The sequence below is a fragment of the Hoplias malabaricus genome, chromosome 1, assembly GCF_029633855.1.
Source record: "Hoplias malabaricus isolate fHopMal1 chromosome 1, fHopMal1.hap1, whole genome shotgun sequence".
Lineage (NCBI taxonomy): Eukaryota > Metazoa > Chordata > Actinopteri > Characiformes > Erythrinidae > Hoplias > Hoplias malabaricus.
In genome coordinates this window covers 86,057,344-86,076,866 of record NC_089800.1, presented here as the reverse complement: position 1 = coordinate 86,076,866, position 19,523 = coordinate 86,057,344, and the positions used below count along the sequence as shown (strand labels likewise).

General features: G+C 44.1%; 1 protein-coding gene across 1 annotated transcript in view; it reads right to left on the bottom strand.

Moving 5' to 3' along the window:
- The window catches only part of si:dkey-288a3.2 (protein phosphatase 1 regulatory subunit 37), a 54,586-nt gene that overhangs the window by 4,128 nt on the left and 30,935 nt on the right, over positions 1-19,523 (bottom strand). Inside the window, exons 8-9 of the mRNA XM_066656762.1 lie at positions 18,342-18,483; positions 18,070-18,236 (exon numbers count right to left, since the gene is read on the bottom strand). Of these exons, the coding sequence (XP_066512859.1) occupies positions 18,070-18,236; positions 18,342-18,483 (309 nt within the window). The remainder of the gene's footprint in view (positions 1-18,069; positions 18,237-18,341; positions 18,484-19,523) is intronic.

Genomic DNA, 19,523 nt, shown 5'->3' with positions numbered 1-19,523 from the left:
TCAATTACAGTAATATGCTGTAAATTTGAAATACAGTAGTGTTCCTGTAAAATTACGGTAAATGGCTGGGAACTCTGCTGCAAGTATTTTACTGTAAAATTAACAATAATATTTTTTACAGTGTATGTTAGTACATGGCTGAGTGAGTTAAACATTTCGTGAAGTGCTTTGCATCTGAAAAAAGAGCTCAAAAAAACAAAAAATTACTCATGGCCTAAAAATACCCTGCAGTGTTCTTTCAGTTCCCAAGTAACTGCTCCCATCCAGCACCATTCATTCATTCCTTTTTTAATAACCATTTCACACTTATAAATGGACACCATGAACGGAGAACCAGTCCATAACAGGGTCCTGATCCATCTTCTAATTCAGCACTGGATTTCAGCACAAGTACCAACGATTTTAACAGTGAATATTTGGTCCTTACTCAGAGTAGATTCCAACACCAAATCCTCACGTGAAATGCCTTGCGTGTGCATATCAAGTGTTTTTTTTTCAGTTGCCAAGTGGTGTCAAATACCTCAAAGCAAGCTGCAAAGGCAAGAGCACACCTTGGCTATTGGCAGCAAATTATTCCGGGCGAATCATTCAGCGCAAAACTTCTTTCTTCTCTTCATTATTTTCACAAGGACACGTTCGCTCCTAGCGCTAAACAAGTGCCCATTTCATTCTTTAATGGCCAAGGAAGTGCATGAATGGCACCCTCACACACACACACACACACACACATATATATGAGTCATGACGCTCACTTAACCTGCTCAAACTCGGCTCTCTCAACCGCCTTCTGTATAATACACATCTAAATAAACACACGCAAAGGACATCACTGAATTTGGACACACTCTTTTAAAGGCACCTCAACACCAGAACTTTCAAAGCCACTGAGGCTAAGCAGGTTTGGGCTGGGCCAGTACTTGGAAGTGAGACCTTTGAAGGTCTTTGAGATGAGTCCTGATTCTCTGAGGTCATAAAGGATCACAGGGGTTTTCCTCATAAAAAAATAGAGGGGTTACCTCAGTGTCCTGCTGATTGTACAACTGGGGTCACTCCTGAACTCCTAATCACACACATCTTCAGTAAACCGACATTCTCCAGGTGAACATTCTCCAATATACAGTTTATTTTCTGTTAGACCACCCCCCCACACCCCTTAATTGTTTTTGCAAAACAGACCTAGTATATAAGTGTAATAATCATTCATTCATTTTAATTACTATATACCCTCATTTAAAAAAAGATTAATATTAATTAATATTCTTCAATGTCTTTTGCAAATAAAACAATTAAAAAAAAAAATACTCCCCAGTCTGTGAAGGACATATAAAGAAACCAGAATATGTTTGTGATGTATTTTTTGTGATGTCATGTGATTGGGTGAGTCCACCCAGTTATGGTGAAGTTATAAGCAGTGTTTCAGGTACAATATCGGGCATCCAATCTAAACTATGCCTTTTTCAGTCCCAAAGACATTATGCTAATGCTAATAACACTAGCCCTAATAATAACCCTAAAAGGAGGCTATAGAGACCTGTAAACTTCATACTCACATCTCATTGACAAAAACGGTTCGGGCATCTTTCATTTGTTAAGAAATCCACAGCTAATACTTTTCCAAGAATAACCCTTTGTGTCTGAGTGCGCAGTTATTACAACCCATTCCACCGCAGGGCTTTGACCATGAAGAAGGGGAATGGAAAAAACCCTGAGTGTTTTCTTAAATGTGTACAAATTACGGCTGATGGGGTCTTTATGGGGACAGTGTTGATTCCGTAATATTGCAGTCTTTAAAGGAGCGAGAACGGCGCCGGCTCTTTTGAATATGGTGTTCATTTGAATAGAGCAAGCTGAATGAGTGTTTCTGTAATTGATCCCCAGGGAACAAAGACATCTCGGCCAGACAAACCACGTTTTCCCCAATTACTGATACACTAACAGCATCTCTGTGAGCTCTAACTAGAGGCCTCAGGGCCTCCTCAAACACTCTAACTGGACAGAGGATGACAAAAGGTGTGTTCTCCCTGTGTCTGCGTGGGTTTCCTCCAGGTGACTGTCTGTGAGGAGTGTGGTGTGTTCTCCCTGTGTCTGCGTGGGTTTCCTCCGGGTGACTGTCTGTGAGGAGTGTGGTGTGTTCTCTCTGTGTCTGCGAGGGTTTACTGCGTGGGTTTGGCAGATGGATTGGCAACTCAAAAGTATCCATGTGTGTGAGAGTGTGTCGTCCTACGAAGGACCAGTGCCCCCTCCAGGGTGTGCTCCCACCTTGCGCCCATTTATTGACAAGAATTTTGAAAGTATCTGATGATTGTTGATGAATTTGAATATTACACAAGAATCAGATGATTGGACAAATCAGTTGACGGGATGAATCTGGTGACTGCCACTTAATCTGATAATTGCAGATGGATCCGATGATTAAAAATAAATATGTTGATTGTAGATTAATGATGATTTTAGATTAAATTAGTCACTGCAGATGCAACTGATGATTCGGCATGAATCAGATAATTGAATAAATCAGATGACTGTATGAACCTGATGATTGAGGGTGAATCTAAAGTTTGAAGAGGAATCTAATCATTTCAGAAGAAGCCAATAGTTGCAGATGAATCCCATAATCACAGGGATGAATCACAGGGGTTTTTGTGCTTGGGCAAGGGATTGGACCACGTCATGCCAGGTGAAGAGCAAAGGTCATTCCCAATACTCTATCAGCTGATAACTTAATTTCCCAGTGCGCTAATTCATAGTATGCACTGAGTAATAACAAGTTTTACAATGAACATAGTACAAGCAGTTTTCAGTTTAAGGGGTTAAACAGCTGTATGCCTGGCTCGGGGGCGGTGTGCCACTGCAGAAGAGTGTGGCGGGCACGAGGATGGCACCTGTTTGGCTTTGGGTCGAGCTAATGATGGGCTCGCAGGTGAGCAGCCCCCAGTGGTAATCAGTTACTCTCTCTCCAGCACTCCATCACCACAACACTGGAGCTGATCTCAGCACCGTCTGCCATGTCCTACAGAGAGCGCACACACACACACACACACACACACACGCCCTCCCAACGCTCCATACACACAAACACACTGGCACGTCTTTCATTTCAGGAGTTCAGGACGCATTAACGCTCATCAGTCACAAAATAAATGGTTCAGTCCCCAGCTATTTAAAGGATTCAATTTATACACGGGTCACTCTCACCAAACCAATACAAACCAAGGCAAACTTTGTGTTGTATATAAAGCTGCCTTGAGATATAGGCACACACAGACCGACGAACACAAACGCAGTCCCCAAAAATGTGAAATGTCACTAAATAGAAAGCAGTGATGTGTAAATCCAATATCACCTGTGTTGAAATGAAAACCTTATCGACTGACCTCATCACCTCCACCGTTCTTTTGTAAATTTTCTGAAATCACTGTCTGCAACATGCTCCAAAAAAGGTGGAAGTGTGAGCATTTCAGACCACCTTAACCAGGCATGTCAGGAGGCTGGCTTCAGGGAGAGATGCAGATGTAAGTATTTATTCAACTACAACTCGTAAGGTACAAAGCCAAAACAAATATGTAGAAAGGAAATAAGACTCGACAGCTTGCGGTTTACAAACTAAAACATCTACGCATTCGACAAGCTGGAACAACCGCTGGGGTATCTATATATAAGCTAGCCCATAAGGAACACCTGGACACAGGGGAAAGGTCACATTACTAGTACGGGGCAGGGCTTAAAGTGCTCGAGATAGGAATAACATGAACACATGGCAAAACAAACACAAGACAACAATGGAAGCAGTATCAGACAGAGGAAAACACAAGGCACCAGTGTTGGGTCATGACAAGGTAATGTAATCAACGTCCTTCCAGAAACCAGGAGCTTTGGCTTTTACAGGGCGGGAGGGATCAAGCTTCGAACCTTTGGCAAAAATGTAATAAGCATATAATCCAGCAGTTAATGTGTTGTTAGGATTTCAGCTTTTTCAGGCTCTAGAAAAAGAACCTCAAATAATAAATTCTGAAGCTACATCATGTGCATGATAATTACGTTGTTGACTTATCATATATTCATTTATTCTCTGTAACTACTTATCCAGTTCAGTGTTGCGGTGGGTCCGGAGCCTACCCAGAATCACTGGGCGCAAGGCAGTAACACACCCTGGTGGGGGCGCCAGTCCTTCACAGGGCGACACACACACACACACACATTCACTCACACCTATGGACACTTTTGAGCGGCCAATCCACCTACCAATGTTTATTCCTGGACTGTGGGAGGAAACCGGAACACCTGGAGGAAACCCACGTGGACACAGGGAGAACACACCACACTCCTCACAGACAGTCACCCGGAGGAAACCCACGCAGACACAGGGAGAACACACCACACTCCTCACAGACAGTCACCCGGAGGAAACCCACGCAGACACAGAGAGAACACACCACACTCCTCACAGACAGTCACCCGGAGGAAACCCACGCAGACACAGAGAGAACACACCACACCCGGAGAGGAACTTGAACTCCCAACCTCCAGGTCCCCGGAGCTGTGTGACTGCGACACCTACCTGCTGCCCCACCGTGCCGCCCACTTTTCACATGATATACGGATATTACCTTGATGAATTTTGCTGACCTAAAGATTGCCCATTGTGTTTACGGCATATTTGTTTACATAAGGATGACTCTCACGAATATTTTAGCCACTGGTTTTCTCTGGTCTAGTTATGTCTGTTTATTTAAAAATGTAAATGTGCTTTTATTTTAATTAGGTTTCATATATTTAGTATAGGTGGCACGGTGGTGCAGCAGGTAGTGTTGCAGTCACACAGCTCTAGGGGCCTGGAAGTTGTGGGTTCGATTCCCGCTCCGGGTGACTGTCTGTGAGGAGTGTGGTGTGTTCTCCATGTGTCTGCGTGGGTTTCCTCCGGGTGACTGTCTGTGAGGAGTGTGGTGTGTTCTCCCTGTGTCTGCATGGGTTTCCTCTGGGTGGCTGTCTGTGAGGAGTGTGGTGTGTTCTCTCTGTGTCTGCGTGGGTTTCCTCCGGGTGACTGTCTGTGAGGAGTGTGGTGTGTTCTCCCTGTGTCTGCGTGGGTTTCCTCCGGGTGACTGTCTGTGAGGAGTGTGGTGTGTTCTCCCTGTGTCTGCGTGGGTTTCCTCCGGGTGCCTGTCTGTGAGGAGTGTGGTGTGTTCTCCCTGTGTCTGCGTGGGTTTCCTCTGGGTGGCTGTCTGTGAGGAGTGTGGTGTGTTCTCCCTGTGTCTGTGTGGGTTTCCTCCGGGTGACTGTCTGTGAGGAGTGTGGTGTGTTCTCTCTGTGTCTGCGTGGGTTTCCTCCGGGTGACTGTCTGTGAGGAGTGTGGTGTGTTCTCCCTGTGTCTGCGTGGGTTTCCTCTGGGTGGCTGTCTGTGAGGAGTGTGGTGTGTTCTCCCTGTGTCCGCGTGGGTTTCCTCCGGGTGCTCCGGTTTCCTCCCACAGTCCAAAAAACATACGTTGGTAGGTGGATTGGCGACTGAAAAGTGTCCATAGGTGTGAGTGTGTGAGTGAATGTGTGTGAGTGTGTGTTGCCCTGTGAAGGACTGGCGCCCCCTCCAGGGTGTATTCCTGCCTTGTGCCCAATGATTCCATGTAGGCTCTGGACCCACTGCGACCCTGAATTGGATAAGGGTTACAGATAATGAATGAATGAAAATTTAGTATATTTACACTAATATCTGATTGTTTAAAAGTTTTTGTTTTAAGTTAATTGTTTTTTTGAAGATGTATAATTGCATTCTTATACTTTTTTGTTTTGTTTTTGTTTGTTTGTTAATTTTTAATATCAGTGGAATAAAATGGTCTTAAAATGACACTAATATCATTTATCAATATCTTTTCTGGGACAATATTTCACATAAATGACTATTGTAGGACTAGCTACAGGTGTGAGATATGAAATATTAACATATTTACTACATTAAAAGTTGTATCTTTGCAAATGAATGAATTCACAAAGTGTGTTTCACACACTGGGTCTTTATTTCTGGATTGGGGTTTGTAGTGGAAAGGAGCTGTAAAAATGAATTAGGGTTGAGTTGAACACCTGGCTCAGTTTGGAGCGAAGAGGAGCCAGAGGTGAAGCTGTGCTGCCTCTGTGAGTGTGGAGTGAGGGGTGCTGGCGTAGTGACCAGAGGCTCAGCTCCAGGCCTGGCCCCAGCTCCTCCTGTCCCCTCCTATCCTCTCCTGGCCACTCCTGTCCTATTCTCTGCTCTCTTCCCTTCTTCTCTCAGGACACCTCCCCGCTTCTCCTGACCGCTCATCTTCTCCTGTCCTCTCCTCTCCTGACCTCTCCTCCTCTCCTCTCCTGGCCTGGGCTTGAACAGCTGGCTCCTCTGCTTCTGCCTGGACACAGTGCTGGTGAGTTTTATTAGTGATGCCCAGTGCAGCAGCTGATCCTCTCTGAGGGTCGCTGTCACGCTGATGTCTTCATCACTAAACAGAGCAGACGCCGCTCCTGGCAGCCACTGGAGGTGACAACAAATCCAATTATCTCCACTCCATGGTGCCCAGGCAGCCAGGGCCAGTGTGACAGGGACGGGGGGACTGGGGGGTGAGGGGACGAGGGGGACGGGCACAGATCTGCTGTGCCCACCATCACCACACTCATACTATTTTTTTTGAAACCAGAATGGCATCTTTCCGTTAAATATTGTGTGTGTGTGTGTGTGTATTATATATATATATATATATATATATATATATATAGAGAGAGAGAGAGAGAGAGAGAGAGAGAGAGAGAGACAGAGAGAGAGAGAGAGAGAGAGAGAGAGACAGACAGAGAGAGAGAGAGAGAGAGAGAGAGAGAGAGAGAGAGATAGTATAATTGAGAACAAATTTTTAATCAAGGAGACATAGGAGTTTACATTAAACTTATAAAGTGAAGATGTATAAAGGTTCTTCAGAGTAAAGCCATTTCGGTTCCCTAAAGAACCACTCAGTCAATGGTTCTTTGAAGAACATAAACCTTTTGAAAACTTCATCCTCCACCAAAGAGTGATTAAGCTTCGCTGTGAACAGAGTGTAATGTTTGTGGTGGGCTGAGGGTCAAAAAGACAAGCTGTCAAACATGTCCCTATCATCAGGAGATGACCAGCTGATCCCCAGGGACGCCTCAGCCATCAGAGGAGGAGCTAATACAATGACGCAGAACAAATACATTTTTTGAAGATAAGGTCCTATTTGAGATGTAATTCTACATTAAATCTGCTTTCACAAAGTCCACTGTGGTTTAATGAATATCATATTAATGAAGCACTGGTTATTTCTCAGGGTTTAAGTGTCTGTCTTCTTCAAGTTTTATTATTTATATATTTAACTTTATTTATTTATTTATTTATTTATTAAAATTGTATTTTTTACAGTTTTAATAAAACAAGCAGTTCAATTTTAACTGGTTTTACTTGACTCTTATAAAGTCTTTGTTTAATAGCATCATGAAATTTTTGTAAAAGAATCAAAAACACCTGGAGGTTGTGGGTTCGAGTCCCGCTCCGGGTGACTGTCTGTGAGGAGTGTGGTGTGTTTTCCCTGTGTCTCCGTAGGTTTCCTCCAGGTGACTATCTGTGAGGAGTGTGGTGTGTTCTCCCTGTGTCTGCGTAGGTTTCCTCCAGGTGAATATCTGTGAGGAGTGTGGTGTGTTCACCCTGTGTCTGCGTAGGTTTCCTCCAGGTGACTATCTGTGAGGAGTGTGGTGTGTTCTCCCTGTGTCTGCGTAGGTTTCCTCCAGGTGACTATCTGTGAGGAGTGTGGTGTGTTCTCCCTGTGTCTCCGTAGGTTTCCTCCAGGTGACTATCTGTGAGGAGTGTGGTGTGTTCTCCCTGTGTCTGCGTAGGTTTCCTCCAGGTGGCTATCTGTGAGGAGTGTGGTGTGTTCTCCCTGTGTCTGCGTAGGTTTCCTCCGGGTGACTGTCCGTGAGGAGTGTGGTGTGTTCTCTCTGTGTCTGCGTGGGTTTCCTCCGGGTGACTGTCTGTGAGGAGTGTGGTGTGTTCTCCCTGTGTCTGCGTGGGTTTCCTCCGGGTGACTATCTGTGAGGAGTGTGGTGTGTTCTCCCTGTGTCTGCGTGGGTTTCCTCCGGTTTCTTCCCACGCTCCAAAAACACACGTTGGTAGGTAGATTGTTAACTCAAAAGTGTCCGTAGGTGTGAGTGTGTGACTGAATTTCCGGGTAGGCTCCAGACAATAAACAATTAATGAATTCATATAAATATATAGAATTTTAAAAGTGCAAAGAGGAGTTAAAATAAAAGCTGAATATGTTTCTTACCTTTCAAATCAGTCTCTATCCTCTTTCTTCCAGAGTAAATTAATGTATGAAAGTATGAACTCAGAGAGAGAGAGAGAGAGAGAGAGAGAGAGAGAGGTTGGTCTGGGAGCCAGACGTTGGCTGACAGACAGAGATGGGCACCCACACTTTTAATAAAATATCCATATTCATACGCAGAGATTCATGCTGTTGCTGCCTCACCACCGTTATTTGAAAGGGAAAGGAAGGTTTCTGGGTTTTTCTGTGGATGAAGCCCCCTGATAAAGGCAGCGAGACTCGAGGGCTTCATGATATTCAGATGAGTCTCAGCGCGGGTGACTGGCCACTCAAAGCGTGCGTTTAAGCGTGGAGTTGGAGGACATGCCCAAAGGGAAATACAAAAAATTCTGATGGACCAACTCATCCAACGGGCCATTTCCAGCAGAGGACGTAAGAGGAAACGGAGGGGAGAGAGTGGAGAGTGGAGAGTGAGAGAGAGAGAGAGAGAGAGAGAGAGAGAGAGAGAGAGAGAGAGAGAGAGAAATCACATTGTATCAAAAAGGCTCTGGAAACAGTCCAACAGAAACTGTAAGAGCAAATGTTTAAAGAGATAATAGCTCTTTTCCCGGTTTATATTCTATTTCAACATGTACACATCTCTTTATACATCATAAAAACAGCCATTCAATACATTCCCAGATTTTCATGATAATCCACAATATGGAAAACAATTGGTGAACTTTCACACTAAGTGCAGAGCTCCAGAACACAGTTCTATAATCAGCCAATTACAATTCATACAATGTCACTCATTCATTCAGTTTTGGTAACCACTTCATTCTGATCAGAGTCACAGTGGAATTGAAGACTATTTGGGATCATCACACCTAAGGCAGGAGCAGACCCTGGACAGGGCACCAGCCCAACACAGGGCATCACACACTCACCCAGTCACTCACACACTCACCCAGTCACTTACAGACTCAACCAGTCACTCACACACTCACCCAGTCACTAACATACTCACTCCTGTGGAGAATAACACACACTCACCCAGTCACTCACTCACTCACTCACACATTTGGACAGTTTCACACACTCACCCAGTCACTCACACATTTGGACAATTTCACACACTCACCCAGTCAGTCACACATTTGGACAGTTTCACACACTCACCCAGTCACTCACACATTTGGACAATTTCACACATTCACCCAGTCACTCACACATTTGGACATTTTCACACATTCACCCAGTCACTCACACATTTGGACAATTTCACACATTCACCCAGTCACTCACACATTTGTACAGTTTCACACACTCACTTAGTCACTCACACATTTGGACAATTTCAATCATTCACCCAGTCACTCACACATTTGGACAGTTTCACACACTCACCCAGTCACTCACACATGTGGACAGTTTCACACACTCACCCAGTCACTCACACATTTGGACAATTTCACACATTCACCCAGTCACTCACACATTTGGACAATTTCACACATTCACCCAGTCACTCACACATTTGGACAATTTCACACACTCACCCAGTCACTCACACATGTGGACAGTTTTACACACTCACCCAGTCACTCACACATTTGGACAGTTTCACACACTCACCCAGTCACTCACACATTTGGACAATTTCACACACTCACCCAGTCACTCACACATTTGTACAGTTTCACACACTCACTTAGTCACTCACACATTTGGACAATTTCACACCCTCACCCAGTCACTCACACATTTGGACAGTTTCACACACTCACCCAGTCACTCACACATTTGGACATTTTCACACATTCACCCAGTCACTCACACATTTGGACAATTTCACACATTCACCCAGTCACTCACACATTTGGACAATTTCACACATTCACCCAGTCACTCACACATTTGGACAATTTCACACACTCACCCAGTCACTCACACATTTGGACAATTTCACACACTCACCCAGTCACTCACACATTTGTACAGTTTCACACACTCACTTAGTCACTCACACATTTGGACAGTTTCACACACTCACTCAGTCACTCACACATTTGGACAGTTTCACACATTCACCCAGTCACTCACACATTTGGACAGTTTCACACATTCACCCAGTCACACACATTTGGACAGTTTCACACATTCACCCAGTCACTCACACATTTGGACAGTTTCACACACTCACTCAGTCACTCACACATTTGGACAGTTTCACACATTCACCCAGTCACTCACACATTTGGACAGTTTCACACATTCACCCAGTCACTCACACATTTGGACAGTTTCACACGTTCACCCAGTCACTCACACATTTGGACAGTTTCACACCCTCACCCAGTCACTCACACATTTGGACAGTTTCACACACTCACCCAGTCACTCACACATTTGGACAGTTTCACACATTCACCCAGTCACTCACACATTTGGACAGTTTCACACACTCACTCAGTCACTCACACATTTGGGCAGTTTCACACACTCACCCAGTCACTCACACATTTGGACAATTTCACACACTCACCCAGTAACTCACACATGTGGACAGTTTCACACACTCACCCAGTCACTCACACATTTGTACAGTTTCACACACTCACTTAGTCACTCACACATTTGGACAGTTTCACACACTCACTCAGTCACTCACACATTTGGACAGTTTCACACACTCACCCAGTCACTCACACATTTGGACAGTTTCACACATTCACCCAGTCACTCACACATTTGGACAGTTTCACACATTCACCCAGTCACTCACACATTTGGACAGTTTCACACACTCACTCAGTCACTCACACATTTGGACAGTTTCACACATTCACCCAGTCACTCACACATTTGGACAGTTTCACACATTCACCCAGTCACTCACACATTTGGACAGTTTCACACGTTCACCCAGTCACTCACACATTTGGACAGTTTCACACCCTCACCCAGTCACTCACACATTTGGACAGTTTCACACACTCACCCAGTCACTCACACATTTGGACAGTTTCACACATTCACCCAGTCACTCACACATTTGGACAGTTTCACACACTCACTCAGTCACTCACACATTTGGGCAGTTTCACACACTCACCCAGTCACTCACACATTTGGACAATTTCACACACTCACCCAGTAACTCACACATGTGGACAGTTTCACACACTCACCCAGACACTTACATATGTGGACAGTTTCACACACTCACCCAGTCACTCACACATGTGGACAATTTCACACACTCACCCAGTCACTCACACATGTGGACAGTTTCACACACTCACCCAGACACTTACATATGTGGACAGTTTCACACACTCACCCAGTCACTCACACATGTGGACAATTTCACACACTCACCCAGTCACTCACACATGTGGACAGTTTCACACACTCACCCAGTCACTCACACATGTGGACAGTTTCACACAGCCTGTCCACCTTCCGATGTGTTTTGGAATGTCGGAGAAAACAGGAGCACATTAAGGAAACCCTCACAGATACAGTTAAAATACACATTATACCTAGTCAACAGATATGTATTGTATAATACAACCATTCTTAAAAGCTATGAAATTAAACTGAATTAGATTCTTTTTAAAATATAGGCCTGTGTGTTTCTACCTCAACTGTTGCAAAGTGCTGAAATGCTGTCTGTATGTTTAGTAAATCTGCTGAATAGAACTCTCACAGTGAGAAGAGTGCTCAATCCTGGGTCTGAAAGGATGTGGAGTTGGCCTAAAGCTCTTATCCATGTATGTAATGGATGTAATGGTTTATTTCATTTTTCTGGGGGAGATCTCTGTTCGTGTGTTAGTTGTTGGACAGAGTTAAAAGCAGTGAGAAAGTTCTCAATAAAACACACAGAAACACAGTCTCAACCACATCCGGGAGCGGGAGACGACTGCCCAGCTCCCAGAGTCTCATCAGCTTCGCCACTAATGTTCCCTCTCATTAATATAATTATAATTAGACATATAACATTCAAGGAAAACTGATATCAATATATAACAATGATATTTGTTATTTATTTTGAACAATTAGTGCATGTACTCCATATAAATGCAATTATATTTATAGGAATTACCTATTTATTATTCATAATAATGACCAACACATATTGGTACAACTATTAATAGACATACAGAGGGGTTCAGTCATGGTGGTATCTGACTTATGACTGTAATGTATTTCTAAAACATATCTGTGTCTTAGGCCTTGGTTTCTGCATGTCAGTTTGTCTTTCATACTTTCTCCCACCTCCTTTCACCCTCTCTCTCTCTCTCTCTCTCTCTCTCTCTCCCTTCCCCCTTCTCCCCTTCTCCATCACCATCAAATGAAAAAGAAGAAGAAGAGGAAAAAAAGAAACCTCCTTCCTGCGAAACTGTAGGTCACACCTCTGACTGCACTGATGGGGGGAAAGTAGAGCTATTAAAATGACAGGGAGACAGATCAAGTGTGACACATCAAAGAGTCCGGAAAAAGCTGGAAAACTGAGCAACGCAACCTCCCCTCACCACCCCCCTCCCTCCCTCCCTCTCTCTCCGGCGGAGGAGAAAAAAACAAAAAAAAAAATAAAACAAAGCAGACAAGCACGCGCCGCATGGTCAACAAACAGCACCCAGAGACACACTCCCCTCGGCCGCCCCCCAGACCCAAACACCCACTGTCCCCCCTCTACACGTCCAATCATTACACTATACACACTCTCGTGCTCAGAGGGGCTAATTAATGCTTTAATATGCAAATGAGCGCCACAGTAAATTACACAGCTGGCAAATATGCCTGTTTTGCCCCTGAAAATACATCAGGAACCGAGCAAGACTGTTTGGATCGAGGATATGAGCGAGCCACACACACACACACAACACACACACACACAGAAAGAGACATATTTCAAATGCTGAAGACAATTTCCCTCTCTTAAGTTACAGAGAGAGTTGGGAATAAAGTTTATGAAGTGTCAGATTCAAAGAGCGACCGCATCACGGTTATCTGGGATTTAGTCTTTGGAGAGATTCCTAGCGGTCCATCTGCGCACGCAAAATAATACACCACATATTCCAGCCTCAAAAAGTACAACTCCCATCCAGACTGCTTTAACAAGGAGTGATGCAAACACATAAGCGAACTGAGAGAGCGCTCGCAAATTGAAATGCAGCAGAAAGAGAAAAAAAAAGGAGGTGAGAACAGTTTTGGGGGGCTAGTTATGATGAACACATTTTGACATGAATCCGAGAGCTTGTTTTTTTTATACCAGGATGCTGTTTTCATGCCCCGGAACGGTGTGAATTTGACAGGATAAGGTTCTGGGGAAGTATCACTATGATATGGTGCATGCTGCTGTCAGTTTTCTCATGCACGTTACGTGTGCTAACTGGGAACAGCACATGACTCACTAATGCCAAAAAAAATATCTTAAAGTTAGATTAGTAAAAACTTTAGCTGCTCTTTACTTCAGTAGTGCGTAGGGTTTCAGAAGTATGAGCACTGTGGACACTCTGGGCACTATTTATTGTCCAGATTTGTGCTTGTGCTGCAATAGAGCACTGATATTTTCTGTGCTTTCACTCATTCATTCATTATCTGTAACCCTTATCCAGTTCAGGGTCGCGGTGGGTCCAGAGCCTACCTGGAATTATTGGGCGCAAGGCAGGAATACACCCTGGAGGGGGCGCCAGTCCTTCACAGGGCAACACAGACACATTCACTCACACCTACAGACACTTTTTGAGTCGTTAATCCACCTACCAATGTGTGTTTTTGGACTTTGGGAGGAAACAGGAGCACCCAGAAGAAACCCACGCAGACACGGAGAACACACCACACTTCTCACAGACAGTCACCCGGAGGAAACCCATGCAGACACAGGGAAAACACACCACACTCCTCACAGACAGTCACCCGGAGGAAACCCACGCAGACACAGAGAGAACACACCACACTCCTCACAGACAGTCACCCGGAGGAAACCCACGTTCAACCTCGCTGAACCTAGCCTCTGACTTCAAACTCCAACATCAAACCTCTCAAACACCCACCTCAAACTCTTAAACCTCAAACTCTAGCCTCAAACTCCCTCCAAGTCCGACTTCAGCTCCTTCAAATGTCCTCAACTTCCAACCTCAATCCTTCTCCTTCAAGATCTAACCTCAAATCTGCTCACACTCCAGCCTAAAAATCCCTTAAAGCCCCTTTAAACGTCAGTTTCAAATGTCATCAGACTCCCACCTCAAGAGGAAGGTGGATTCCTGTTATGAGTCTTGGTTCCTCTAAAGCAGGGGTGCGCAACTCCAGTCCTGGAGGGCCGGTATCCAGCAAAGTTTGGTGATTGCTCTGCTAGAACACACCCCTTAAACCTGGCAGTTAACAGATGAGTTGAGTCAGGTGTGTGTGAGCAGAGGTATAACCAAAATTTGCTGGATACCGGCCCTCCAGGACTGGAGTTGGGCACCCCTGCTCTAAAGATTTCTTCCTTGTTTTGCCTTGACACCATCGCCTTTGGCTTGTTTATAGGAGGCTCGGACCCGGATCTCTGCAACTCTGCTTTGTGACGGCTTTCGTATGTGACAAGCACTATGTAATTAAAGTTTGGTTGATTTGACTGAGCTCTAACTTCAAACTTCAAAAAAGAATTCTGACCTCAGACTTCCTCAACCCCACCAAACACCAGCCTCAGACTTATCAAAAGTCCGCCCCAACTTCAATTTCTGATCTAAACAACTCCTTAAAAGTTTAGTCTCAAACCACACAATTTTTTTTATTTCTTAATAAAACATAGTTAAACTAGGGCAGACAGAGAAAAGCCAAGGAGCACTCAAACTACAAGGGTATATCAGGACAAGACAAACGAGGAACACCTGGAGACAATAACGGGACAGAGGCAGGACTAGGGTGGAGACATGAACAATAACAAACAGAGCCATGTGCTAAGTGAGCACATGGCAGGGAAAACAGACACGACAGGACAAGGGCGTGACATTGTTTGTAAGCGGCTGAAGCGTAACTTGTCTGTGAATTTTTATTCACTGTTTGAATTACCACAGAAACTCATTTGTAACTTGTGTTGTTTAGTTTTGTAGCACTTTCAGTCTGTGTTTAGTTTCTGAGGGTACATTTACCCTCCAGAGTAGAAAGGCAGAGTGGCTTTATTCTTCCTATTACAGCTCAGTGAAGCATCACAATGATTTTGAAGCTGTAATTCTTAGTGGAAAATACTACCTAGTGTTGCTTTAAATACAAGCGTTAAAGCCCCCCATTCTCCTCTTGTCTCTACACCATGCTTGGCCTCTGAGGCCTTTTTTCCTCTCCACAGCTCCACCTGTATTTAACGATGCTCACAGCGATCTCTCAGCGTTCTGCACAGTGACCACGTCTGTCAGCAAACACCGCGATTAGACGATTAGATCGCATCACTGTAAACTTACGTTCCACAAGAAGAGCGCGTTGACATTGACCAGCTCCAAGCTAATATTTGAGAAGCAAACAAACAAACAAACAAACAAATGCACATTCAGTAACATGGAAATAAAATCACGGCCTTAAACGATCTTCATGAATACGGTTCGCTCATCAGGTCGACAACGGCGTCTGATAAGAAAAATAAACACCGCTACCTTGCTACAGCCACTGATAGCTTGCCCTTGGAATCCCGTGTTTCATAAGGCTCGGTCTATGAATATTTTAGATGGGTAAATAATTAATAATTAACGCCAAATAGGCCAATGATCAAATGATGCAGAGCATCAACAGACATGCCAAATCAGACGCTGTAAACAAAGACCCAAGGACCGACATTTTCTCCCTGCCACCTTCCTTCCCTTTTAAATATGCGCATGCGAAATTGCACCGCACATGCACACACCCTCCCGCACACACACACACACACACACACACACACTCTTTTCTTTTGAAAAATGAAATTTTCACTTTTCACAGGCCCAGGGAATTCCACGAGACTGAATCAGAACACTTGATCTGACCACCCGCTGATTTCTGATGGAAAGATTTTCTTTTTAATACAATTGTCACTCCTCCTGCCACATTGTGCCTGGCCTAGACAAATCCCAGCAGTGTCTCCACCGCACACAGCCACACTAAAATATGCCTCTTTCTAATCGGTTAAATATCACCCTGCTGTAATCTATCACAGTAGAAATGTTAATAATATGGTGCTGGGTTTCTGTTGAGTTTAAATACAGCGCACTTATGAAAGACACATGCCACATTTCCAGACTGCTTATCTATGAAGCCCGAAGAAGGGAAATCTCTGTACAGTTTGTATCTGTCTGTATTGTATATATGGCTCTTTGAGCCGTGCAATCTTAGGTAAAAAAAGTCTCTATGTAAAGCTAAAAAACATCTTTGACACATAACCATTTGAGAGATTATAAAAGAGCCACTTTATAAACATTTCTTTGGAAAACTATATATGAGGTTCTGCACTATAGAGAGAAACCATGGATATTTCTTTGAGTTTTGATGGTTCTTCATATAACATTCGCCTTTTCTATAACTCATCTATAACCTCTTGGTTCCTTAAGCAGGAATAAATGCTAATATTTAGGTGCTATGCTAATGTAAGTGTCCTCCTTAGAAACACTATTGTGTGAAGGCTCTTTCCACCAATATCTATCATGTGCAAAATGGTTTCTCTAAAGAACCATCCATGGAAAAGTGGTACTTTTTGCAAAGCACCTTTGTTTTTAACAATGAGAATGAGAAATCAGGAGTGAAACAAGTTCAGCTCCAAACGAGACCTGGCTTTGGAGTGAATTTAAAAGTTAGCATTACTTTCCTTAGAGAATTTAATGAATGCTTTAATATGCAAATAAGTTTGAGGAGATAAAATCATGACAAACAGATGGCAACTGAGCTTAATTATTTTTTATTTTTTCCTAATCGAGCAGGGGCATGCATTAGAGCTGTGGCGTCATTTTTTCAGGGCTTTCTCACAGTCATATTAGAAATGGCACCTTGGAAAAATCCAACAACCGCCAAAGTCTCTGGGCGTCTATCTGTGAGTAAGCTGGGGCAGTACACTTTGGCACAGAGAGCACTAGCCTGGAGCGAGTGTATAAGCTCTGAGACTTGAAGGAGCTCTAAGTAGCATTTTTCTGGTTTGGAAGAAGCCACATATTGCTGCTGTCTACCACTCGCATGAGTGATCGCTCTGAAAGAGAAAAAACGTGTTCGACTGATCCAGAACTGAAACACGTCCAGCCCAGTGACCACTGTGTAGGCTCGGTTATGTGGTTTCTGACCCTGTAGAACATTCTGTTATCTGTAAACATGGACAGAAGTACAGTCTCTAGGCTTGGAGGCAGCCTACTTTGCCGTTTTATAACTGTGTTAATGTGCTTTTAAATTTAAAGCAATAAAAGTGTGTCATGTAGTCCCAGAAACCGTATAAACAATCTATCTGAGATGCTTAACCACTCCACATGGCTTGAGGCAAGTGTGCGATGATCTCAGCTCACAGACTACACAAAGCTATTGAGTGGCTGTAAGCTTCCATGCTATTTGTTAGCTACACTGACATCGTAGTGCAAAACTAAAGAAGCAAAGCTCAGACTACTCTTATATTAATGGGAAAAATGTGGATTCATTTGTTCTTCCAAAGAACCACTGCTTTAATATCTTATTTAAACACAACCACTGCAAATATGCTGTAAATGCATTCATACGTCTTGGGATGCCCATTGCCAGAGGAACAGATTGTATATATAGACATGAACGAGTGGCCGAGAAATCCCTCCTGAAAGGGAATATATCCACTGACCTTCTCCTCTTTGGGGTTCTGGTCCAGGTCTAACTGTAGCAGAGTTCGGTTGATCCTCAGAGCCAGGGCCAGAGCCATCAGGCCTCCAGTGAGAATGCTGTTCTGCTTCACATCCAGAGTGTGGAGCACACGACTTTCCGCCAAAATCTCAGCCAACACCACCGCACCTGTCACAAGGGACACACATCCGAGCTAAGTGGACAGAGCAGTGAGTCTCACTCTAGTCCTTCAGACCAAAGCCTAGGTGAATTTTTGGGTCACCAGGGCCTTACCTTCACACGTGATTCCCACTGACGTCAGACTGAGTCGCGTCAGGGAGCGGTTCATCATCAGAGACTCCTTCATTGTGTGGATCCCTTGGTTCTCCAGGTTGTTCCTGCTGAGGTCCAGTGTGTCCAGTGTTCTCAAAAAGGGCTGCAAATGAAATTTAACCTCAGTCTTACTCAAAGTGGTACTCCACAGTTTTGTTTATGATCACGGGAAAATGTGGTATCAAAGAACAGTCCATTTGAGAAGACTTGATTTGGCACTTAGGACAAGTGTGTTACGTTTTTAAACTGGCTCTTGGCTTTTCTGACTACATTTACATTTTGGCTAAAAAATCACTTTATTAAAAAATCCATGTCTTACTAATATGCTAAATTCCTTACCTAATTTTACATTTTGTAAAGGCTACATGTGATTTTATGAACCAGCAATAGCTGTAATTAGCGGCACGGTGGTGCAGCAGGTTAGTGTCGCAGTCACACGGCTCCAGGGACCTGGAGGTTGTGGGTTCGATTCCCGCTCCGGGTGACTGTCTGTGAGGAGTGTGGTGTGTTCTCTCTGTGTCTGCGTGGGTTTCCTCCGGGTGACTGTCTGTGAGGAGTGTGGTGTGTTCTCCTGTGAGGAGTGTGGTGGGTTTCCTCCGGGTGCTCCGGTTTCCTCCCAGAGTCCAAAAACACACGTTGGTAGGTGGATTGGTGACTCCAAAGTGTCCGTAGGTGTGAGTGAATGTGTGTGTCTGTGTTGCCCTGTGAAGGACAGGCGCCCCCTCCAGGGTGTATTCCTGCCTTGCGTCCAATGATTCCAGGTAGGCTCTGGACCCACCGCGACCCTGAACTGGATAAAGGTTACAGATAATGTATGAATGAATGAATTTTCCAGCTTTAAACAGACTGCTTTTACTATCTTTAAGACTAAAATATGTAAATGACCCATTCACATACAAAACCAAAAAGTGATGAGTGAGGTATGGTGTGTTTTGTGAGCCAGTGATCAGAATACTGCCCCACACTGGGCTTAATGGACTTATTGGGAATGTGTACCTGGTGGTATTTTTTACCAAATGCAAACAGAGCAAGAGCTGGTAAAATGGATAAAAGTGTCAAAAAACCACCAGAATTCCCTGCTCTGCCCAAATCAGAGAATGTTCGCTGTTGTTTTCAACAGTCATCCTACTGCATCCTGTGACT